General features: G+C 44.0%; 1 protein-coding gene across 2 annotated transcripts in view; it reads right to left on the bottom strand.

The window, feature by feature from the left end:
* Window positions 1-4,948: 4,948 nt before the first annotated feature.
* The window catches only part of LOC138304173 (sulfotransferase 1C1-like), a 283,807-nt gene continuing 263,940 nt past the window's right edge, over window positions 4,949-24,815 (bottom strand). The window contains exon 8 of one of the 2 annotated variants that reach the window (XM_069244005.1): window positions 4,949-6,118. In XM_069244005.1, the coding sequence (XP_069100106.1) occupies window positions 6,006-6,118 (113 nt within the window). In that variant the 3' untranslated portion in view covers window positions 4,949-6,005. The remainder of the gene's footprint in view (window positions 6,119-24,815) is intronic. The other variant, XR_011205515.1, reaches the window with a different exon arrangement.

Raw genomic sequence — 24,815 nt, 5'->3', positions numbered from 1 at the left:
TGGAGAGTGGGTTCCCTTGGCCTATCCGCCCCCTGTCACACAGCAGCCCTCCCAGTTCCCCTGTGTTCCTGGGCCTCCGTCCCCTGGACCGTGTGCCCACTACCACTGCCCCCAGGTCCCTGTTGTTGTTGGGTTGGTGGGTTATCCTGGGTTCCCTGTAGTGGTGGACACACTGCTGATTGACGTGTCCTGGGGACGGAGGTATGGGCCCGCTGGGTGGGTGCTGTGCTGGTGTTTCCAGAGGGGGGAAGGTCTGTGGTGGCCTGTGCCTGTGTGAGGGGAACCGACTGTCCAGAGGTCCCCGATGGTCCGGGCTGGTCATCTAGATCCAGTTGGACAGAGGTGCTGTCATCACTGTGGGCCTCTTCTGTTGGTGGTGTGGACATGTGTGGACCCTCCTGTCCGGTGACGTTGGGTAGGGGTCCTTCAGGGGTATAAAAGGATGTTTATTAATTCTGTGTGTGTAATGGTGTGCAATGGGTGGGTGACCGTGTACCCTAGTGCTAGCATTCCTGTGTGGGAGCTTGTGTGATGATGGTTTAGGGGGGTGTATGGGTATGTGCAGTGGGCATGCTTTGGTGATGAGTGTCATTGCTTTGTTGTTGCATGCAGGGCTTGGTGTTGGGATGTGTGGTTTGTGATGTTGGGACATATGTGAGGAGTTGGGGTGCGGGGGTGAGGGTGAGGGTAGGGGTATGTGATAGCATGTAGGTAGGGTGGGGGATGTAATAGTAAAGCTTTGACTTACCAGAGTCCATTCCTCCACCTACTCCTGCGAGGCCCTCAGAATGCAGAATCGCCAAGACCTGCTCCTCCCATGTTGTTAGTTGTGGGGGGAGGAGGTGGGGGTCCGCTGCCAGTTCGCTGAACCACCAGGTGGTGTCTTGAGACCACGGAATGCACCTTCCCCCGTAGGTCGTTCCACCTCTTCCTGATGTCCTCCTGATTTCTTGGGTGCTGTCCCACTGCGTTGACCCTGTCCACTATTCTTCACCATAGCTCCATCTTCCTAGCTATGGAGGTGTGCTGCACCTGTGATCCTAATAGCTGTGGCTCTACCTGGACGATTTCCTCCACCATGACCCTGAGCTCCTCCTCCGAGAACCTGGGGTGTCTTTGCTGTGCCATGGGGTGGTGTAGGTGATGTGTGGGGTGGAGTGTGTGGTGATAAGTGTGGTGATATGTAGTGGTGTGTTGTGTGAGGTGCGTGGAAGTTGTGTGGGTGATGGTGTTGTGTGCCTGTGGATGCTGTTGTTTTTGCTGGTGGTGTCTCTCTCTGGCCTTCTTTCGGAATTTTTTGTCGTGGGGGTTTGTGGGTGATGTGGGTGTGTGTTTTATATTGTAATGGGTGTGTGGGAGTGGTGTGTGTATGTGTATCAGGTGTGTGTATTTGGAATTGTCCAATGTGGCTGTGTTTTGTAAGAGTGGGTGTATTTTGAGCGCGGCGGTGTGTATCGCCAATGGAATACCGCGGTTGAAAGACCGCCGCGTGGATTCGTGTGTCGTGATAGTGTGGGCGTATTTCTGTTGGCGTGACGGTGGAGGTTTTGTTTTCGCCAGTTTATCACTGAACTTTGGTGTGGCGGACTTGTGTGGGTGTCTGACTTTTGGCGGATTCCGAGATGTGGGTCATAATATCTGTAGCGGATTTCCGCGGCGGTGTGTTGGCGGTCTTCTGCACGGTGGGAAGCGGCTTTTACCGCCAATGTTGTAATGACCGCCATTATCCTTTGTGCACTGAATAGTTTTATCAGTAAAACTGTGTAGCCCCGGTTTTCAAGGGCTTGCATCACCGTTGCATCATGTAATGCAACACAAGCCTTTAAATGAGATTCAGTATGCCACGCAGAGCCACCGCATGAGTCTCTGCATGGTATGGTAAATCTGTGGTAAGGCAATGCAGCACAAGTCATTGCCTTGCGTTACTCTGCATTGGAAAGGCACTCCTTGGGTGGAGCATGGGTGTCCCCACACATTCACGTATTATTTTATTGGCACATTTTCAGATTGAAAAAGACTAGTAAACCTGAGAAGTGTCAAAAAGCCAGGCTTCCCAGGTGAGGCGTAACAAGGAGAAATATCTGTAGTGTTCCTTGTCACTTTCTGCAGCACACAAATGTCACTTTCTGCAGCTCCAAAATGCACCTCTAGGTACATACCACAACCTTACCACACAATCTCTAAAAGTTTCAGTAATGTGACATTGATGGCAGCTCAAGCACTATGAGCATTGTTTTACCACCACTGCAAGGAGATGTGTTCTAGTGATAAAATAAATAACAAATATGCCATCCAATATACAGCAAAGTGAGAGGTTGGAAAATGGAAGCGGTTATTGGAGCCACGGATATTGGCAGACTCTTCTGGGGATGGGAACTTTGGGCACTGAGAATAATGGCTGGAATATTTTGTTATGTCCTTTCTGAGCCTGTGCCTAGAGAATTTGATACAATCGTTAATGAGACCTAAAATAATATAGAACTTCACTGCAGTACTGAATCTACTCTTGATGCTATTGTCATATTCTCCTGAAGTGAGTTTATAAAATACTGATACCTGTTTTCTTGGGCATTGAAATAATATTAAGGAAGTGTTTTAAATAGAAGTATTTTGATTACAAAATTACAAAGCAACACGATACCGTCATTATATTTAATAAGTGTAAGCGAGAGATAAGAGATCAGATTTATACATCAAAACGTTAGAACATTTTCCAGGTGTAGCTTCAAATGTTAATATGAGTTTACGGAGGTACAGTAGAAAGTTACACATACAATTATGAAACAGTACAGTATACTATGGTGATAGTAACTAGAGATATATAATAACATGGAAAGCTTGTTGTTGTTATGCAGAGCAGAGAAAGACATGTAAAATGGTCTAAGGTGGAGCGTGTCTAGACGTTCTTAATCTGTTTTTACTCCAACCAGGAAGCTCCGAGGGACGAACAATTTTAGGGGGTGTCAAGGTTTTGTGATATGCAAGTGGTTCAGGAGTAGGTAAAGTGTCAATACATTTTTAAGGAAAAAGGATAGAAGTAAATCTGATGTCCTGTGGATACTTTAAATCTCATGGGTGCATGAACAAAGAATTAATGTGTCTGATTTTTAATTTTGCCCTGAGGGTCCAGATGCCCATTGTGCTGCTTTACAGAATAGAGCATCCTGCGAAGAATGCTAATTTATTTATTTAGTGTCTTGGGGTGTTCAATCTTGCTGCTTTATAAGTGATGCAGGACATTTTAACAGTTCAACATGCTTCAGAGATTGTGGTGCGTGGTAATGTGATCATATTTCTTGCCAACTGATACAATTTTCGCAGCAGCATGTACTGGGGTGCAAGAAATGTGGATGACAGCAAGAGGAGGAGGGACATCATTCTGGATTGAGAAAACACAGGCTTGCAAAACATGTTGAAATCATCTTGCAAGAGGAAAAGCTAGGTGTTTCAGAGCAGTCTCGTTAATCATAGCTCAGAGGCAGCGGCTGGTGGCCTTTAAATGTGGTGGGGTGTAATCCTTGGCTTAATTTCCAGTGGGCGATCCTGACTTCTGCTTGGGTGTTAGGGGATTCTATCACACTCGCTTACACACTGTCTCCCTTTCTCAGTCATCCTCACTTAGTTTCGCTCATTTACTCTCATTCGCACTGCATTCACGTCTACTTACTCTGACACACTCAGTCTTGCTGACTCACAGTCGAATTTATTCTCACTCTGACCTGCTAAGTCTCACTAATTTTAACTTACTCACGCTCCATTCCATTCAGTCTGATTCACTCAATCTCACTTTGACTAACTTAGTCTCACTCATACTGACTCATCCAATCTCACTGTGACTCACTCATTCTCACTCAGTCTCACACAGTTTCTCTAAGTCTCACTGACACTTATTCCTGTTCAGTATCACTCAGTCTCCCTCTACCTCACTCATTCTCCATGATTCACTCAGTACCAGTCATTCTGATTGACTCAATCTCATTCTGGTTCACTAAGTCTCACTCATTTTGACTCACTCATTCCAACTCAATAGCAGTGAATCTCAGTCATTCTTATTCAGCCTCACTCCAATTCACTCAATCTCACCTATTTATTCAGTCATTCTCATACTGATTCACACAGTATCACCCTGACTTACTCATACTCAATTAGTCTCAATCATTCACACTCAACATCACTCATTCTGACCCAATCTCACTCTGACTCACTTAGACTCCCTCATTATGACCCAATCTCTCTCAGACTCATTCAGTCTACTCAGAAGCACGTGTTTTGAGAAATTTGTCTTGAGGTCTGCTTTGGGGTTTTTCAAGATTGGGCTGAGAATTCCAGTGTTTTTTAGTTCATATGATAAAGTTCCTTGGGATATGGATGCATGTATGATTCTGAGCCTGTTGGAGAGGACAATGGTGATTCATGATTTTGCCAGATACTTAGACGGAGGAACTAGAGCGTAAGAATATGGTTTCATGAGGGTGACTAAGGGCCAGATGTAGGTACGTATCAAATTGCGACTTGCAATTTGCGAGTCATAGAGACTCGCAAATTGCAACTCACAATACGAGATGCAGAAAGGTGTCTCAGACACCTTCTGCGACTCGCTATGGGGTTGCAAAGACCCACCTCATGAATATTAATGAGGTGGGTCGCAGTTTGCGACCCCATAGCGAGTCTAGGCACTCACAGGGATGGTGACCTGATGGAGACAGCAGACCACCATGTCTGTGACTGCTTTTAAATAAAGCAGTCTTTTTTTTTTCTTTTTGCAGCCCGTTTTCCTTAAAGGAAAACGAGCTGCAAAAAGAAAAAATACCAAAACCATTTAGTTTCGGTTTTTTCAGAGTAGGCAGTGGTCCATAGGACCACTGCCTGCTCTGACATTTTTTTTTTTGTAGCATTCACAAAGGGGAAGGGGTCCCATGGGGACCCCTTCCCTTTTGCGAATGAGTTACCATCCACTTCAAGTGGATGGTAACTGCGAGTTGGTTTGCGACCGCATTTGCGGTCCCAAAGCAACTCTACATGGCGATGCGGTCGCAAATAGGAAGGGAACACCCCTTCCTATTTGCGAGTCGCAGCCTCAAATTGCGAGTCGGTACCGATTCGCAATTTGAGGTTCTGCATCACGTTTGGCCTTTTGCGCCTCGCAAACTGCGTTTTTCGCAGTTTGCGAGGCGCAAAAGGCTTGCTACATCTGGCCCTAAGTGCGCAATACCTTTAAAAGTTGCTAGATGCCAAAAGGACCAACTGTTGATGTGCATCAGGTGTTGGTCCACTGTCAGTGATGGAGTTACTTCAGTTGGGGTAGGTTGTTGTTTGATGAGCTCAAGCAGTTTGAAACAGTTTCCTTCAGTGATTTGTAATGTTGTTTATATGTGTTTCAAAGAATATGGCCTTGGTCTTGACAACACTGCATGTGTATTTCCTCCGCTACCCTTGTGTAGTTTGTGTAGGTTTTTTCAGTGGGATTCTTTCCAATTGAGTTGAGGATGGATTACTCTGTGTTTAAATTTGGGAGTTCCAATTGGCAAAATTGTTTCCTGTTTTCTGGGTACAGGATCTAGTTCGTTTAGGAAATCCTGTGCTTTTTAAATCCTGAAAAAACTGCCTTCATATGACATTTTGCCCGCCAATACTTAAAATTTAGAAATAACATTAACGAAGGACTGTTGATAAATGTGTAGCTATTCAGTTGTTAACTGAGAAATATGAACATGGCTGGATTTATTTGTGAGAAATACAGTTGGCTATTTGTTGCTCTCCCCAAATCTTCCACTATCTTCTTCAAACCTCTTTGCTGAAAATTTAAGAAAATCTGTTCAGGCGGCGTAAACACTCCACTGTGAGATCGCAAGTCCAGGCTTGAACAGATCATGTCACATTAAGGGAAAGTGTGAAGGGAGATGCTGGAGAAATGTCTGAGCCAAGCCCCTGTGGTGTCATTTACTCCCCGCCTTCTGCAGACTTCTCAGCCTCTTCAATCAGCATTCTTTCAATAGCGTGTGAAGTCATTTTTCCATGCAGAAGGTCAGCGTCGACCCCGCCATTTTGTGTTTGTAATCCTCATTGAAGGCCTCATTCTGTGACACAGTGAAATGATTTTTCCAATCTCCAATTTCTCCTAAGAATAGTAGAAAAGTGAGATATTACAACTAGGTTTAGTCAGTCACCATTTCGCATGCTGTGGTTGTGGTCTCTTGCATGAGCTAACTTCACTATGAGCTCAGATGAAGTGTTTAAATGGTATGGTGTGGCAAAGGGGGATTGTAATCACCTTCAAATGTTTGTGATTTCAGTGGCTTTAAGCAACGGACGGCGATCATGAGCGAACTTTCAGAAATGAGCTGCACAGTTATGAGTAATGGTTAATGCCTTTGGGTTTCATTATGCTAGAAGGCGTTTTGTGTGTTGTGTGAGAAAACATGTTTATGTTACTGAAGATGTTGGACGTACACTGGTGCTCCTAATATCATTTGGAAATGTTTTTACAAAGAAATGTGTTTGATTGGGTATTGCTGATGTTAGGGAAGGTGCTGTTGATCGCAATGCTGAATGACTAAAGGGCAGGTGTTTGTCACGCATGGGTTTAGTGAAAATGTTGATTGTTTAGGCAGGTTAGGAGAGTTGTGAGTGGTGTTCTTGCAGTTGGAATTTTGGTCTTCATGGAGTTAGTGGTGGTATTTATTGTCACAATAGTGCATAAAGGTGTAATGCCAACCTTGATGGGGTTGTGAGTTGTCAGTGATTTTGATGATGTGTGTTGTGGTGTCCGTGGGTTATAGGAGTAGTGATCTTCTTGATTGTGTTAGGATAGATTTGGTGAAACTGATTGTGTCAGAGAAAGAGACAGTGTTCTTAATGAGGTTAAGGGAGTTTATGCTCATCTTCATGAAGTTAATTGATGTTTGTAGTCTTCATTGATTATGAGGGGGTGTGGTTAGTCTTGAAAATGTTAGGGGAATAGCTGGCAGTCTTGATGGTGCCAGTGCAGGTGCTGTGGTTCTATATGGATTGGAGCAGTGTCGATGTCTTGATCGGTGGAGTTATCAGCCATGTTAGTCTTGATCTTTTCAGGGTCGGTTAGTAGTCTTGATGGGGGATGGAAGATGTGGTAGTATTGATTGTGGTAAGGGAATTGTTGCAGCCTTTGTGTAGTAAGGGCACATTGCTGTTGCTGGTCCTAGAATTGAATTGACTGCATGCATCATGTGGGTAAAGACGGTACTTTCCTGATTAAACTGCAGGTGTTTGTGATATATGGTTTTTGTGAGGATAATTGAAGCTGTGTTTGTTCAGAATGCGGTTAAAGAAAGCGTTGTGATTTTTGATGTGTGTACAATTTGTTTGATCCTGGTGTTGTCATAGCATCACGAGGCACAGGTGATAATGTATGCGTGCGTGTGCGCCTCTGTGTTTTTTTCTGAAACAAATTGCTGGTGCTGCTCGACATCAGCAATACAGCAATAGCCCCTTGTTTTTCAAAGCAAAACAGCATTGTCAAAAAGCATTCACAAATATAAAAGGTCGAAAAGGTGCGACTTGTTGACTTTGCCAGAGCTTGTGTTTAAATTGCAACTGATTTTGTCTGCTAGTTTAGCTACCCCATTTTCCTTTCAGTTTTTCTTTGTACTAGCCTCTTTAATTGTACGTCTAGGCCCTGATATTAAACGTCTTCATTCTCATATAATGTGCTGCTCTTCATATATCATCGAAACCCCCCTCAAACATTTTCAGTTCACTACACAGCTATTAAGAGATCTAGAAAGTGATCTAGATTAGATGAAAATTGACATAGATTATATATTTGTTAACAAAACAAATATGTCTACACTGAGACGACCTTCTCTCAGATTAATGGTTGGCCCTATCTGCACAGTCGGTGACTTGACTAGGTTTGCGCGGCACAAAAGCAAAATCAATTTTGAACCCTGTGTGATGCCCCATTACTTTCTTGTCTTTGTTCCGTACTAAACAAGGCATCCCATACATCAAGGCCTTGTGTGTGTAATGATGCACAATTAAAGCACGGTTCGGTGGGGTAATGATTACCTCTTTTCTACCCACACCTCAGACCTTTTTCTGAACTACAATTTTCTGCCGCAAATAGACAGGTACCTAGGAATTCCCGTCTGCCACTGGACACAGGTTTCAAAGTATAACCAGTGATGCATGCCTTGAAGCCTGGGGCCAGGTTTTCAAGGCAGCCACTCACACTGGTTGCTGGTGCTGTTGGCCTTTGTGGAGCAGTGAGTGTTGGCCTCTAAATCGAGAGAGGCATAGATGTGGCGAATCTACAGGAGGTGCAATGTTTCTGGGCAACCTGTGGTTCTAAAAATTCTGGACCCATGTAATTTACTTTGCCACAGCAGTACGATTTTAGTATCAAAAGACCGATAATGACTAGTACACTAAGCATGAGCATTTTCGCTCAATTCCAGCAGCGTTTTCACCTCGAAATCGCCATTTTCGTCCTGCACTCGTGGCTCCCATTTTATACACGGCAGCCCTTTTTAAAACTTGCCCTCACATAGGCTTATAATACAGTCATATTTGATTCCAAGGACACGTACACCTTGATTGACTTTTCTCTGACCTGGGCAAGCTGGAACCATTGCCTCAGGCCAAACCTGTTTGGTCAGTCCCTCTCCCAGTGGCCGAATCAGATAGCATCAAGGCACACCAGGCCATAAAACCCTTATTATCGCTCACACACCCTGCCTAACTTGCTCACACCTGCACCTGCTCTTTTCTTCTTCTTACTTTACGAGGGGGAGGTGCCCGTTTTTATTGGGGGTCCACACTTATCTGATGTGAAATTCTAGGCCTTGCCGGGTAATTTATTATGGGCTGGATGACATGAAATATGAGGTTTCATCATGACACTGGTTTTTCCTTTGTAGTGAAAACATGTGAATGACCAACCAAAATGTCAAGAATGTTTGCCTGAAGCTTAAAAAACTGTATATAAGGAAACCTGATTTTGCATTGACACACAGTCTCCTGAGAACATACAAATCGTGCTGTTGTACTTCTAGGACACTTGTCAATTGGTTGCAGCCAATAAATTCGATCTTTGACTTCACCTAGAAGACTCTGAGTTTCTGTAGTCTGAATCAGGAAAGTACCCGAGGTCTTTGGGTGTACCCTGGCACCGCTGGGTTACCGGATCAGTACCGGTTCTAAAAAACCCAGTACCTCAAACCAATGTTAGTAAGCCTGAGAGGAATCCTTAACGAAGTATCACTCTGCAGAAGAAAGAAGAGGTCAACTCCATATGGAGAGAACTTGATCAATACGTACCTGCAGTGATGGATCTTTGAGTGTATTAATGCTGTGTAAGGTTCCGGTGAATATTATGAGGAGAGACAGCAGATCAGCTACTTTAGGACAAAGAAGGGAAGCTGCTTCAGAGTAGGTGTAGGACACCTCTGGCTAACAAGCAGCTCAGGAGAGTGGAACAAACATTAACCGCGCGGCTCATCCGTTTGTGAGCAGGGGTCGACTCTAGGGTCAGAATGAATGTCAGTGTAAGTCATCTGCTTCTGAGTGAGATGTACTTGTAAGTTGACCCTGCTATTCCGGATGAATGCTGTATTACATATATTATTGCATAGAACTGGCATATATCATAATAAACTTTAAACCCTGCACAAGAGTGTGAGCGCTCTCCTGTAGAGGACATTATCAGCTCACCATTGATAATGCTGCAAATATGAACAAAAAGGCCTGGTTAATTATTCCATTCAAACATTCCTAAGTCACACTAAATTACACACAGTGGCAGGCAGATGGCTTCTACTCCACTATAAATGGTGCCTCTGGCCATGATGACTACATTGAGTTCAAACCCCTCAAATCAAATCATAAATATTTATAAAGCGGGCTACTCACCCGTGCGGGTCTCAAGGCGCTAGGGGGAATGGATTACTGCTGCTCGAAGAGCCAGGTCTTGAGTAGTCTCCGGAAAGCGGAGTGGTCCTGGGTTGTCCTGAGGATGGTGGGGAGGGAGTTCCATGTCTTGGCCGCCAGGTAGGAGAAGGACCTCCCACCTGCCGTGGTGCGGCGGATGCGAGGGACAGCGGCGAGAGCGAGGTTGGCGGAGCGAAGAGGACGAGTGGGAGTGTAGAAGCTGAGGCGGCGGTTGAGGAGTTCGGGCCTATTGTTGTGGAGGGCTTTGTGTGCGTGGGTGAGGAGTCGGAAGGTGATCCTTTTGTTGACGGGAAGCCAGTGCATGTGTCTCAGGTGGGCGGAGATGTGGCTGTTGCGGGGTATGTTGAGGATGAGGCGGGCGGAGGTGTTTTGAATTCGTTGCAGACGTTTCTGGAGTTTAGCGGTGGTTCCTGCGTATAGTGTGTTGCCGTAGTCCAGGCGGCTCGTGACAAGGGCGTGGGTCACGGTCTTTCTGGGGCAGGCGAGGATCCAACGGAAGATCTTTCGGAACATGCGGAGGGTGAGGAAGCAGGAGGATGAAACGGCATTGATTTGTTTGGTCATGGTAAGAAGTGGGTCCAAGATGAAACCGAGGTTGCGTGCGTGGTCTGAGGGGGTCGGTGCGGTGCCAAGGGCCGTGGGCCACCATGAGTCGTCCCAGGCGGTCGGGGTGTTTCCGAGGATGAGGACTTCTGTTTTGTCTGAGTTCAGTTTCAGACGGCTGAGTTTCATCCAATCTGCGACATCTTTCATTCCATCTTGCAGGTTGGTCTTGGCGCTGGTGGGGTCCTTGGTTTGGGAAAGTATCAGTTGAGTGTCGTCGGCGTAGGAGGTGATGATGATGCTGTGTTTGCGTACGATGTCGGCGAGGGGGCTCATGTAGACATTGAAGAGTGTTGGGCTGAGCGAGGAGCCTTGTGGGACGCCGCAGATGATCTCGGTGGGGTCTGAGCGAAAAGGTGGGAGGTAGACTCTTTGGGAGCGGTTGGAGAGGAAGGAGGTGATCCAGTCCAGGGCCTGTCCTTGGATCCCGGTGGAGCGGAGGCGGGATATTAGGGTTCGGTGGCAGACGGTGTCAAAGGCAGCCGAGAGGTCGAGGAGAATGAGGGCGACTGTTTCTCCGTTGTCCATCAGGGTTCTGATGTCGTCTGTGACTGAGATGAGGGCGGTTTCTGTGCTGTGATTGGCTCGGAATCCGGACTGAGAGGGGTCGAGTAGGCTGTTGTCTTCAAGGAAGTTGGTAAGTTGCTTGTTGACGGTCTTCTCTATGACTTTGGCGGGAATGGGAGGAGCGAGATGGGGCGGAAGTTCTTCAGGTCGCTAGGGTCCGCCGTAGGTTTTTTCAGTGGGGCGTTGACTTCATCGTGTTTCCAGCTCTCGGGGAAGGTAGCAGACGAAAACGAGCTGTTGATGATGGTCTGGAGGTGCGGGGCGATGATGTCATCGGCTTTGTTGAAGATGAAGTGTGGGCAGGGGTCCGAGGGGGCACCGGAGTGGATGGAGTTCATGGTGGCTTTGGTCTCTTCCATGTTGATGTAAGTCCAGGTGTTGAGGGTGATAGCTGGGGTTGTAGGTTCTGTGGTTGTTGGCTGGGTCTGGTGTCCGAAGCTGTCATGTAGGTCAGTGATCTTACGATGGAAGAAGGTGGCGAGGGAGTTGCAGAGGTCTTGTGAGGGCGTGATGGCGTTGGCGTTAGGGTTGGAGAGCTCTTTGACAATGTTGAAGAGTTCTCTGCTGTTGTGGCTGTTTTTGTCCAGTCTTTCTGTGAAGAAATTTCTTTTGGCGGCGCGGATCAGTTGGTGGTGTTCGCGGGTAGCGTTCTTGAGGGCAGTCATGTTGTCTGTGGTGTGGTCCTTGCGCCAGGCTTTCTCGAGGGTGCAGCAGGTTTTCTTTGATTCCTTAAGGGTGTCGGTGAACCAGAGAGGTTTTTTGGTGTTGGTCTGTCTTGGGAGGCGTCTGAGGGGAGCGAGGTTGTCTGCGCAGTTGGTGATCCAATTTGTGAGGCTGAGGGCTGCGTCGTTGGGGTCGGAGGAGAAGGTGGGTTGGTTGTCGTTGAGAGTGGAGAGAAGCTGTTCCTTGGGGATTTTGTTCCACTGTCGACGTGGGATGGGTTGTGTGCGGAGGTGGCGAGTCTCGCGTCGGAAGGTGAAGTGGACACATCTGTGGTCGGTCCAGTGTATAGCTAAGGAGTGGCTGAAGGATATGTGGTTGCTGGCGGAGAAGATGGGGTCTAGCGTGTGTCCGGCGATGTGGGTGGGGGTGTTCACCAGTTGCTTGAGGCCGAGGTTGGCGAGGTTGTCGTGCAGGGCGGTGGTGTTGAGGTCGTTGTTCTGTTCCAGGTGGAAGTTAAGGTCACTGCGGAGGATGTAGTCCGGCGAGGCAAGGGTGTGCGGGGAGATGAAGTCAGTGATGGAGTCGCTGAAGAGGGCGCGTGGTCCAAGGGGTCGGTAGATGAGAGTTCCTCTGAGTGTGGTCCTGGGGTCGGTGTGGATCTGGAAGTGCAGGTGTTCGGCGGCGAGGGGGGTGTCTTCGGTGGAGGTGGTGACGTTGATGGAGTCCTTGAAGACGATGGCGATTCCTCCACCTACTTGGTTGGTGCGGTCTCTCCTTGAAATCTTGTAGCCGTCGGGGATGGCTATGGCGATGTCGGGGGCCGAGGAGGCGTTCATCCAGGTCTCAGTGATGAAGGCGACGTCCGGTGCGGTGGAGTCCAGGAGGTCCCATAGTTCAACGGCGTGCTTGTGGACGGAGCGTGCGTTGATCAGGATGCATTTGAGGTGGTTGTTGGCGCGTGGGCTGGCGGGCGTGGTGTTTTCGCGGTGGAAGGTGAGTTTGCAGGTGTGACATACGAAGGGTCCGTGGGTGCGTTTCGGGTTGGCTTGGAAGCAGGTGCTGGAGCGCCCCGGGTTGAAGGCATGGAGGGTGACGGGGTCGTAGCTATGCTGCGGGGTTTGGGAGTGCTGGTGGGTCGTGGCGCTGGGCGTGGTCCAGGCACGGACGGGTGCAGACGGGCTTGCCTTTGGCGCGCCTTAGGCACGCCAGCGGTGCGCCCGCTGCGCACGGCCGCCATAAGAGGGAGGAGGGGGGGAGGAGGGGTCGGCGGGGGCCGGGAGTGGGGCGACGAAGGGTAGCAGGGGGGGCGGGGGCGAGCTGGTGGTGGCGGTGGGAAAGCGGAGGGTGGGGGGGTCAGGTAGAGGGGAGAAAAGATAGGGGAGTGGGGGTTTAAAGGTGGCGGGGAGTTAGGAAGAAAAGATAGGAAGATAGGGGAGGGGGGGGTTACAGAGGTGGAGGGGAGTGAGGAAGGTCAGAGAGAGGAGTCAGGAGCAGAAGAGCAGAAGAGAGAGGAGAGAAGAGCCAGGAAGAAGGTAAAGAAGAAGAGGAGCGAGGAGCAGAAGAGAGAAGAGCCAAGGAGAAGGTAAAGAAGAACACAGAAGAAGAATACAGATGAAGAACACAGAAGAAGGACAAAGAAGAAGAAAGCACACGCAGGTCGCGGTGCAGAAGAGAAGGAAGAAACACAGATGAAGTACAAAGAAGAAGAATACAGATGAAGACAGAAGAAAGCACACGCAGGTCGCGGTGCAGAAGAGAGGGAAGAAACACAGATGAAATACACAGAAGGAGAGCACAGAAGAAGACCACAGATGAAGAATACAGATGAAGATCACAGAAGAAGGACAAAGAAGAAGAGAGAACACGTAGGACGGGGTGCAGGGAAGAAAGAAGAGCACAGAAGAAGAACACAGATGAGGACAGAAGAAAGAACACGCAGGACGGGGTGCAGGGAAGAAAGAAGAACACAGATGAAGAATACAGTTGGAGAGCAAAGAGGAAGATCAAAGATGAAGAGGGAAGCAGGAGAAGAGGTGAGTAGCGCGGGGCAGGGCGAGGGGCTGGGCGGGGGGAGTACTTACTGTCGTTTCGCAGGACTTGCTTGGAGGGTTCAGGAGCCTGGGCTGGTGGAGCTGCAACGGCAGGGGGAGCAACCTACCCTTGGGTCAATTTGATTTGATTTGATTTGATTTGAAACCTCTCAGGTCCAATGATAGTAGTCCTACTGAGTCGGAGGCACCTCATTCTCATGGGGAACATTCAAGCTTGACTTTTTGGGTAGTATTCAGTGATGCCCAACAACATGAAATAGTCTTTCGAATAACTCCTCTATCAGATACATCTGGTAACTGCAGGTACTCGGACTCCCTTGTGTATCAACCAGCCAGAAGTCATTCCTCCTGCTCACCTCTCTCTCTTCGACCTTAATCATTTCCCACACTGAACCTATATTTGTGGTGAATGAAAGTAGAAGCCTTACGGGGACTAATGTTATAACCTACATTTTTCCAAATCATGGTCGAGGTAGGGGTCCGGGCTTCAGTTTGGCCCAACATGATGTCCTCGATGAGTCCTTAAAGATATGGCATGTCAAACACCGTGCCTACAGCTGCTTCACAAATAATCCAAAATGTTCAAGAGCACATTTTAACCAAAATGTGTGCATGTCATCTAATCCCTCAAAAAAGGCCTGGAGTGTGAGAAACTACCTCTTATTCATCTACCAAATCCACAGGACACACAGCAGTCATCAGGATATTGCTTAGCTCTATACCAAGCTGATTCAGAACCCTTCCTATGGAGATGCAACTTGCACGCTGAAGCTGACGGCCTCGGTTTGAGAATGACATTCCAGAACTCTTCTATCAAACTTTGCTGCTAGTCTGCTATATAAGGCAAGGAAACATTTAGTGTTCGGTGTTATCTCTGGATTTGATCACATTCAGTCTACAGCTAGAGAGTTTGCTTTAAAGCACCTGTACGCAGACCATCTTTCTGCACTCATCGTATGAAACCCATAAGATGAAAAAAGTGCCAGACCTAACATTTTGCAGCAAAGTTCCTCTTATGCTTTCAATGATTGACATTCTCACCCAGTTTAAGGTTGGAGCAGTGATTGATTTGCATCTCTGTTAACGCACCTCTAAAAACTGTCCAGACGTTCAGGGAATGGGAGTGCCCCAGCATAATTGGGAAATGGTGCTCCATGGAACTTGTCGCTTCATAAACTGTATGGCCAGAATGGTTCAACTAATGAGAGCAAAGTGTGTTTCAAAAGCTTTTCAAATGGTCCTCTTCTCCTCTGCCCCAGCCACGTAGCAATTAAAGCAGAACTAACGCTAGTAACCCGTTTATCGGAATTTCCTACCCAATGGAATTTGCTCTAGGTGTGGAAGACCTGCTGGGGAAAATCAAAATCCTCGACGGCAGTAGTCTGTTTCTCTGCTCCTGTGTAGCAGTTGATAAAAGGAGCTTGCTGAGACACTGAATAATTTTCTCAAAGTAGGTTCTATTCAAAGTGGACTATTAGCATAGCAGCTGGCATGTCTGTTATTCCTCTAAAAATGATGGTCTGATTTAGAGTAAATACAAGACATTTCAACCATAGTGATCAACAGCCTGCGGTTGTGTGTAGCACCAGTTGAACATCATCTGGGTTTCATAACGGCTTGCAAAAAATGGCTCCAGAGTATAAAGGCTATGAATCCCATGTGTGTCCAAATGCACAACATTCTTGTGAATATTTTGGATCTTGTGAATTTACTCTTTCCATTTGGGATGTTATATGTTTATGCATGAAATTTAAGATGCACAGGTGTCTAAACCTTACCCCAAAACTCCCATGAGATCCTTAATGATCATGGGCCTGATTTAGAACTCAGCGTACGGGCTACTCCCAGTGCTTAATTTGAGCCGGTGGTTGGTGCTGGAGGGCACCGGCACTTATTTGTGAGGTGCAGCACTTATTTTTTTTGCATCAGGCAATTACTGCAAGCAGAAGTCCCATATGCAAAAGACACAGTAAAACCAAGACGGGAAGGCGTCACAAAGAGAGGAAGCAGAAAGCTGCAAGAGTTGGCTGAAGTGGCAGAGAGTGGCTGTAAACGGACTAAAGAGGCCCAAGATGGCTTTAGGATTACGCTGCCTCAGTATTCTGTGCTTGCACATTTAAATGCAGCAGCCACATGTTTCAGAGAAGAATTTTGAACACTGGCACATTTTTATTTACAAATTAACCAATTGTTACTCTGTCACAACAGTGATGGATAGCCCGTCATCGGATGTCTAAATCCCGTTCTATCCTATGGGATTTAGATTTCGGCAGATGGGTTATCCGTCACCTTTGTGGCAGAGTAACCTGTCTGCTGAGTTCTAAATACGCACAAAAAGAACAGTTGATGGACGGAATGTAGAACAAATCAAACATTCACCCCCAGTCACAGATCTGGGTTTAATCCATCAGTTTTTTTGCTCACCATGCCATCCCAGTTTGGACCTAGTCATATGCAAATCAGTCTTGACCCTGTTCCCCATAGGAACAGTCGAGCCCGGACTGCCAGACTAGGTCCTCCCTGGACCAGAAACAATCATCCTGGGGCCGGTTTTGGGGTATCACCCCTCTTCAGCCAGGCTAACTTGAATCTGGTGGCATAGTGAGCACGGGACCCACGTCTGGGCATACCCTTCCCACTTGGGGCAACAAACGCAAAAAGAACAGTCGATGGACGGGATGTAGAACAAATCAAACATTCACCCCCAGTCACAGATCTGGGTTTAATCCATCAGTTTTTTTGCTCACCATGCCATTCCAATTTGGACCTAGTAATATGCAAATCAGTCTTGACCCTGTTCCCCATGGGAACAGTCCAGCCCGAACTGCCAGACCAGGTCCTCCCTGGACCAGAAACAAGCATCCTAGGACCAGTTTTGGGGTATCACCTCTCTTCAGCCAGGCTAGGTTGAATCTGGTGGCATAGTGAGCACGGGACCCACGTCTGGGCATACCTTTCCCACTTGGGGCAACAAACGCAAAAAGAACAGTTGATGGACGGAAGGTAGAACAAATCAAACATTCATCCCCAGTCACAGATCTGGGTTTAATCCATCAGTTTTTTTGCTCACCATGCCATTTCAGTTTGGACCTAGTCATATGCAAATCAGTCTTGACCCTGTTCCCCATGGGAAAAGTCCAGCCTGAACTAGCCATAAATAAGGCCCTAAATCTCCAGTGATGGGTTCTTGCATTTCCTGCTGTTCCTGCATTTCCTGTGACCACAGATTTCTCAAAAGACATTTTAAAAAACAGGGTTGATTTACTGAATGGTAAACTGTGCAACATTATACGATTCAGACCTTAGAATGAGGAAAAACATGCTACCAGATCATGTCTCCACCTTTTCAAAATACTTAAATCAATGGCGACTGTGGTGGGGTGGGCACAATATGGATGGGGTTAAGGTAATATAAACATGCATTTGCAGTGCAATGGGTCTCGCATTGGCTCCAGTTAGAGCTGTTGGCGCTGTAAATTCTTAACTGGACTTTTTTTTTGCCACATAAATTGAAAATGAAAAGTAAAACATTTGTTGACATAAGCGAGCCAATTTAAAGCGCAATGGCCGCCATGAGCGGGAAGGAGAGACGCAAAAGAGAAAAGAAGTACGCTTACTGTCAAACGTATCGGCACTCTGGCAAATATCCATGTAACAGGGTCAGACTGCAAGACAGTAACAAAACCTTCCCAAGGAGGGCCAAATGTAAAGCATTTACCAATGATGACAAAGGATTTTTGAGAGGCTAGCCCACAAATGAGTGAAAGTGAAGGGGGTGAAGTGGGCATGGTTAAAAGCCCACAATACTCACAACAGGTCAAAGCGCTTACACACCCAACCTAAAAACAGGACACTAGTTTCATAGGAAGTGTCCACAGAAGTATATGATGCTTCACATGATGGAATCATGGTCTGTGATAAGACCCTTTTTTCAGCAGGCAGTAACCTGAACTTAAGCATCTGGATTGTCAAATATTTAACGGTGTGCTTCTGTAAACTGCTGACACTCTTTTAAAGAAGGTTTTTGCTGGAAACCAATGACATAACTTCTTGGAGAAAGATGCTAGGAAGTGCAATGATGTCACTTCCTTTGTTGAACTGTTTTTTGTGACTTTCAAGTTAGGACATAAGGGCATAAAACGATCTAAGGCAACTTTGAACAGGTGGGTCAGTCAGATAAACATTCTTGTTAGGTGGGTGTGGTTAAAGGCCCACGTAGATAACAACACGTCAGAAAAGCAGCGCTTGCGCGCTTCTATGCTCAAACAAAAAAATGGCACTTACCTTACTGACTTGCCACGACCTCCTCCTTGCTCTGGTGTCTTCTCTCCTTGAAGCTCCGGGTCCAGGAAACTGCACTAACCAATCCTGGCACTGTTCTCATGCTGTTAAACTGCATGAGAGAAGCAGCAGGATTGGAGGGAGCGGCCTCTCTCAGCACTCTTAAGAGCACTCGAGGCCTATGCTTTCTCTTACCCAGCTGTCTTAAGATAGCTGTGTTAGAGAAGTTTAAAGTGCGCATGTCAGGCTGGCCGTTGCAAGCCAGACGGGCAGAGGGACGTGCACTCTATAAACATAGTGCATAGCTCTCTGCTGCTACTCAGAAGCAATTGCCCTGTTCTGAAAATCAGTTCAGGGCAGGGGTGCTGAACAAAAATGGTAATAGATAAACTTTATTACCATTTTATTTTTTAGCTGCTCTGGGGCATTTTTCCCGGGGGGAAACACTCCTCCGCTCTCATGGAAGAGCCACTACTGGCTTAAATTAACAATGTGTTTAGTTTGCTGCATACTTTGCACTAAGCATTACCTTACAAAAATTGTGTGACAAAACACTCACAAGGCACACAATAATGTACTATATAAAAACCTTATCCAGGTGCTACAAGAGTTTGCACCTGAATTGTGATTTGCAGGGAATTCATAATGAAGTGCTAAGACATCATAGGTACCTGCATAACCTTTCCTGACTGGTTGCAATAAAAATGTATTGGATTGTATTTGCTTTTACAATGATTCAAACAGCAGAAAGTCAGCTAATAGATTAAATCAACTCACTCACCCCAGTATTATCTAACAATCAATATTCCATTGCTCCTCTGCACTGTACCCTGGGCTCTTCAAGCGATTGCCAGTTGTTAGCCAAATTGCAAGCAATCCTCCCAAACAACTGTAAGGCAACTTTTGGAACCGGTAGTCTCCCTTAGAAGAGACTAGAGGGCAGAATACATATTAATGGACAACAGAGAAAATGAAAATTGCATGATAAAAACTTAAGTGCAGGGGGTGTGGCTAAGATGCCACCTAAGATGGCGGCTTGATCGTAGAGCTCCGTGCCACATCGGAAGTTCGGGAGGCTTTTCCCGATTTATGCTGATTCAATGGATCGCCCCAAGACACGAACATTGGATGGAATTTTGCCTGCAATGACTTATATTGTTTTTGAAGCACGTTCAAGGTATTTCTGCCCTTAAAAATCACAGTTTTGTTGCCTGGGTGACTCCGGCTGCCATTTTGTTTTCCTCACTGCATTATTTTTTATGTCACTTCATGAATGCCTTTTGCGTTATTTAACGCTCTGACATTCATGTTCCTTCATCATTTTTTAACTTTTTTTACGTTTATAATGGTTATTTAAAGGATGGATACTTATTTCTCTGATTTTTCTTGGATTTAGACTGTGCATTTTTGGATAAATGATTATTTTTGGTGAACTTGGACCTTTTCTCTTAGAACTGAGTCAGGGGTCTTGTTGGTTTGTCTTCTATGACATTTGCTTCAGATTTTTCTTCAATATTTGACGTTTATGGGAAAAAGCAAGAAATTGTTACTAATGCCCTCTTGATTATTTTCTTTGGTTTGGATCACCCTTTTATGATTCCTTTGATGGAGGCTTCAATATTTCCTTCTGACATGGCTCAAGCGCATTCTCCTCGTCCAACGACTTCCTACACTTCTACCCTCGAAGTTGTCATTATTGTCTTTGGCAAATAAAAGGCATAAACATGATCCTCCTTCCCCTCCGAAGTCTACATCTCCGGTTTCTCTTGATAATATACTGAAGGAAATCAGGACCTTACGGCCATCTATTGAGGAAACTAATGCTCAAATTCAAAATTTGGACAATAAATGGTCCTCTATGGAGTCTAGGATGAGTTTGATGGAAGAAAATGCCAGCTCTTTGCAGGAATCCTCTTCTTGAATTGCATCTCTAGAGAAAGATGTCTCAGCATTGAAGAAACATGCAGAAGATCTTGAGAACCGAAATAGACACAATAATTTACATTTATATGGTCTTCCAGAGAGCGTTGAAGGTGGAGATCCAGTTTCTTTCTTCACTTCTTTTCTACCAAAACTGTTCCATCTACCTTTAACTTCTACTTTGAATATTCAGCGAGCCCATCGGCTGGGCCCCCGACTCACTTCTTCCTCAGCCCCAACAAGACCTCAGGGTGTGATTATTTTATTTTTGAAGTTCACAGATCTTTTACAAGTTTTAAATGCTGTCAAAATGAAAAAGCAATTTATATGGTCTCAAGTGAAATTATTTTTGACCCAAGATGTGTCTTCTGCCACTGCTAAACATAGAAAGATTTTCTTGATCTTCGTCCTGCATTGCGGTCTTTAGGTACAAGATATGGTTTGTTTCATCCTTGCACTTTCTAAGTTACTTTCGAGAATAACACATCATCTTTTGAAGATCCTGCAGTCCTCAGAAAATGGATTCATTCTCATTCAACAGACTTGATGGACATTGCAGGCCCCTCAACTTCAAGATGAATTGATTGCTGATTTTAATTGTCTTCATTATTGATCCATATGTTTTATATTAATACGTAGTAATGTTTATTGCTTATTCAACCATATTTTCTTATTCTCTTTACAGAACATCGTGCTCTCTCAAGTCTTTGTGTCCCGTATGCTCCCATGTGGAATTCCGGTGTGACCCGTTCTTCGTGTTGGGACGTGAAATGATTTGTTAATCTTGTGAAAAGACAGATAATCTTATCTCACCTTGCCTTTTACAATCCAGATTTAGTGCTTTTGCAAGAGACTCATCTCACAGGAAAGGAGGATTTAAAACCCAAGTGAAATTGGGTAGGATCAGTTTTTGTTTCTCCCACCTCTATTAAGAAAAATGGAGTAGTTGTTCAATGTCACAAAAAGTTGAATTGTATTGTTCTGTCTAAAAAAAAAATGATTCTGAAGCTAGATGGTTGTGTGTAAAATTACTAAGAAATGATATTCTGTTAACTGTTCTTAATGTATATGGCCCAACTCAACCAGATCTTTTGTTCTGGCCTGATATTGCTAAGAAATGTCTTCAATATAAAAATGATTTTTTTTTAGGTGGTTATTGTAATCAGATTATGGACCCTTTTATGTGCCAAATTTGTTTTCTTCCAAATAACTCTCCTAAGCAGTTCCACTCCACCATTTACCAGAATTCTTTAGCTGATGCGTGAAGATTATGTAATCCCAGAGTATTCATTTTATTCCCCACCACATGGTTCTCTTTCTCGCCTACATTATATTTTTCTTAGCAATTCACTAACACAGAACCTTATCTCTGCCTCTATTGACCCTATAGTCATATCTGACCATGCCCCTGTTGTTGCCGATTTAGATCAGTTTCGATCACATCCCAAGTCTCCTACAGGGAGATTCAATAATGCTCTTTTGTTGGATCCAAACTTTCACTCTTCCTTTGTCTCTTTCACCAATGAGTTCTTTTTATTTAATACCACTTATGACAGGTCTCCCCAGTTGGTATGGGACTCCTTTAAAGCCTCAGCTCGTGGTTTTATAACACAGATTTTGCTTCAAAGAAAAATATGTTTTTTGCTCACCAGCAGAAGCTCTTACTATCTAATATTAAATGTTTAGAACATACATTTTATTCCTCAGCTTTAGATTCTTCGTTACATGAACTAGTTCATGCCAAATTAGCTTTTAATAAAAAAATCAACTGATCAAGCTTCCTCCGTATGTTTACGTAGTAGTAGATCAGGAAAACTTTTAGCCAATTATTTGAAAATACCTTATGTATCTTTTATTGAATCTATTCAATTATCAGATGGGAGACTTTTATTTAAAGAGTGTTACATTTTAACTGAATTCACGAAATTCTACAAAAATTCTACAAAGATTTATGTACTTTGGAACATCCCATTCATTCTACTTCTATTGATTTCTATCTTAAATCTGTTTCTCCTCCTTCCTGGCCTTTATTGAATTTTGATCTTCATGAAGCTGATTTATCAATTACAGAATTACTCAAAACCCTTAACGCGATGAAAAAAGGGAATGCACCTGGCCCAGATGGGTTTACTGTAGAATTTTATCTACATTTTTCCAGTCTTTTGATGCCTAAACGTTTAGAACTCTTTCAATTTTTTTCCTTACTGGCAAGGCTGGTGGTACTTTTCAGGAAGCTACTATCTACCTAATACATAATGAAGGATTAGATCCTACACAATGCAATAACTATCACCCTATATCTCCTGTTAATGTAGATTATAAGATGTTTGCCAAACTGCTAGCCCTTCGTATTGAATCCTTTTTGCCCAAATTAATTGGTTAAAAAAAAAAGTGGTTTTGTTAAAGGTAGATTAACCTCAGATAATACTTGTTTATTTTTTAATGTATTAAATAAAGCACCTTCTCTTTCATATCCTCTTGCAGCTGCAATTTCTATAGATGCTGAAAAAGCCTTCACGGAGTAAGCTGGTCTTTTTTACTCAAAGTTTTGAAATAGTATGACTTTGGACCCAAAATTATATCTCTTATTTCCTTGCTTCACACAGATCCTCAGGCTGCAGTATTAATTAATGGTCGTTTATCTCACTATTTTTCCTTGCAACAAGGGGTTTGTCAAGGTTGTCCTTTATTGCCTCTTTTATTTGTTTTAGCCCTTGAACCTTTCCTCTCTCGTATCTGTGAAAACGCCTCTATATCAGGTTTTCAGTATGGTGATAAACATTTAAAACTATCTGCTTATGCAGATGATATTCTTCTTTTCTTTTCTAATCCTGATACTTCTTTACCTGCTTTACTTAAATAACTTTCAAGTTTTTCATCTGTCTCTGGTTATAAAATTAATTCACAGAAGACCGAAATGATGCCCCTTACAAAATGTTGTTTTAAGCATTCATTTGACTCCACTGGGTTTCATTGGAATAATTCTAAAATTAAATATTTGGACATTTGGCTTACTAACTCTGTTGTAGAATATGTTAAAATAACTGTGAAGGATTGTATCAATATAATTGACAAACCATTGTCCTCCTAGAATCCTCTTTATTTATCCTGGTGGGGTCGTATGAATTCCATTAAAATGATGATTATTCCCATTGTTTTATTCATTTTATCTATGGCTCCAGTTCATATACCAGATATTTACTTTTAAAAAAATGACTCACTTCTCTCCAAATTCCTCTGGAATAAGAAAAAATCTTAAATTTCTCTTTTACTTCTTAAAAAAGCCAAGGATAATGGAGGGGTGATCTTTCCAGATTTTTGGACTTATCATAAAGCTTTTTGTTTGAAACAAGGTACCAAATGGATTTCTTCAGCTCCCTCTCTTTTTATTCCTTTGTGGCTTGACATTGAACTAACATTACTTGCACCTTTCTCTAGTAAGGAAATTTTAACTTTTTCTTAAAAAAATAACATAATTTCCTCACCGCTGTTCAAACATACCTGCTGTTTATTGAGTCCTTGTTATCAAAGAAAAGTCTCATCTAGAGTCACTTTTTTGCAATCTCCACTTTGGTATAACAAACTCATAACTATTAACAATAGACCCTTATATTGGAAATCTTGGAGAACTAAGGGAATTATCTGGGTTCAAGATCTTTTTTATGGCCTCAATCCTTGTTCCTTTCCTCGATCATTTTTGCACAAATTATTATTCCTTCCGGAGACAGTTTTAGACATTTTCTGTTTGTTCCCATTAGAGTCTATACCTTTTTTCCCTTCTCCCCAATTCACTTTTACATTTGTTATCTCTTAACACTAAAGCATCTTTTATATATAAATATTTTCGATCCACTGATCCTTTTCGCCCTAAAGCCAAAGTAGAACTTTCTTGGGAAGCTGATTTGGGTTGTGATTGAACCTTTCTTTTCTGGATCAAAATATAGTCCAGAATCTTTAGAATTTCAAGATCGGCATGTACCACTCAATCTATGTTTTTTCTTTATCATAGGCTATATCATACACCAACATCCCTAGCCAAATTTGGTATCACATCTAGTCCTGCCTGTTGGTCATGTCATTACTCAAAAGGTAATTTGCACCATATCCTTTTTTTTATGTCCCCCTACTGTCATTTTTTGGCAAAACGTCTGGGCCCAATTCTCAGTTAGTTTTAGAAGAAAATGCCCCATGTCAGTTAACTCAAATTCTTTAGGTAGTCATTCAGATAAAATTGAATTACATGCCCAAGACAAAGGATTATTTGATCTTATGTTGGCCTTAGCCTTTCAACAAGGTCCAATTAACTGGAAATCCTCCTCTAGCATATCCTTTGCAGCTTGGTGGAATAATGTTTGCCATTATCATCGGTTAGATATTATTTTTGCTTCTGTTTGTAGACCTCTGGTGAATAGAGATTTATATTGGTCCACATTAATGAACTTTCTCAATAATAACATTAAACAATGTGACCAATTCATTAGGTCTGAGAATTTTAAACCACTGTAATTTGTTTTTTTTATTTCTGCTCTTTTCTCAGAAACATGGTTCTAGTTTTTCTCAGTATGTTTATATATTATTACATCTACCTGTCTGGTCTTCAAATACTGAATTGCATTCCCCTTCCCCCTTTTATGTCCTTCCTTCTCCCTTATAATTATAACATTGTAAACAGCTTTTCTCTTTATATTGCTGATTAGCTTTGTACTGTTACTGTTTCCTGTGTTGATGGATTGTTTTTTTTATATATTCCATATTAAAGATGATTAAACTTTAAAAAAAAAGAAACATATGTGCAATTTCTTC

The sequence above is a fragment of the Pleurodeles waltl genome, chromosome 7, assembly GCF_031143425.1.
Source record: "Pleurodeles waltl isolate 20211129_DDA chromosome 7, aPleWal1.hap1.20221129, whole genome shotgun sequence".
In the NCBI taxonomy this organism is placed as follows: Eukaryota; Metazoa; Chordata; class Amphibia; order Caudata; family Salamandridae; genus Pleurodeles; species Pleurodeles waltl.
Note: the sequence above shows the minus strand (reverse complement) of the source record. Positions and strands in the feature narration are given on the sequence as shown.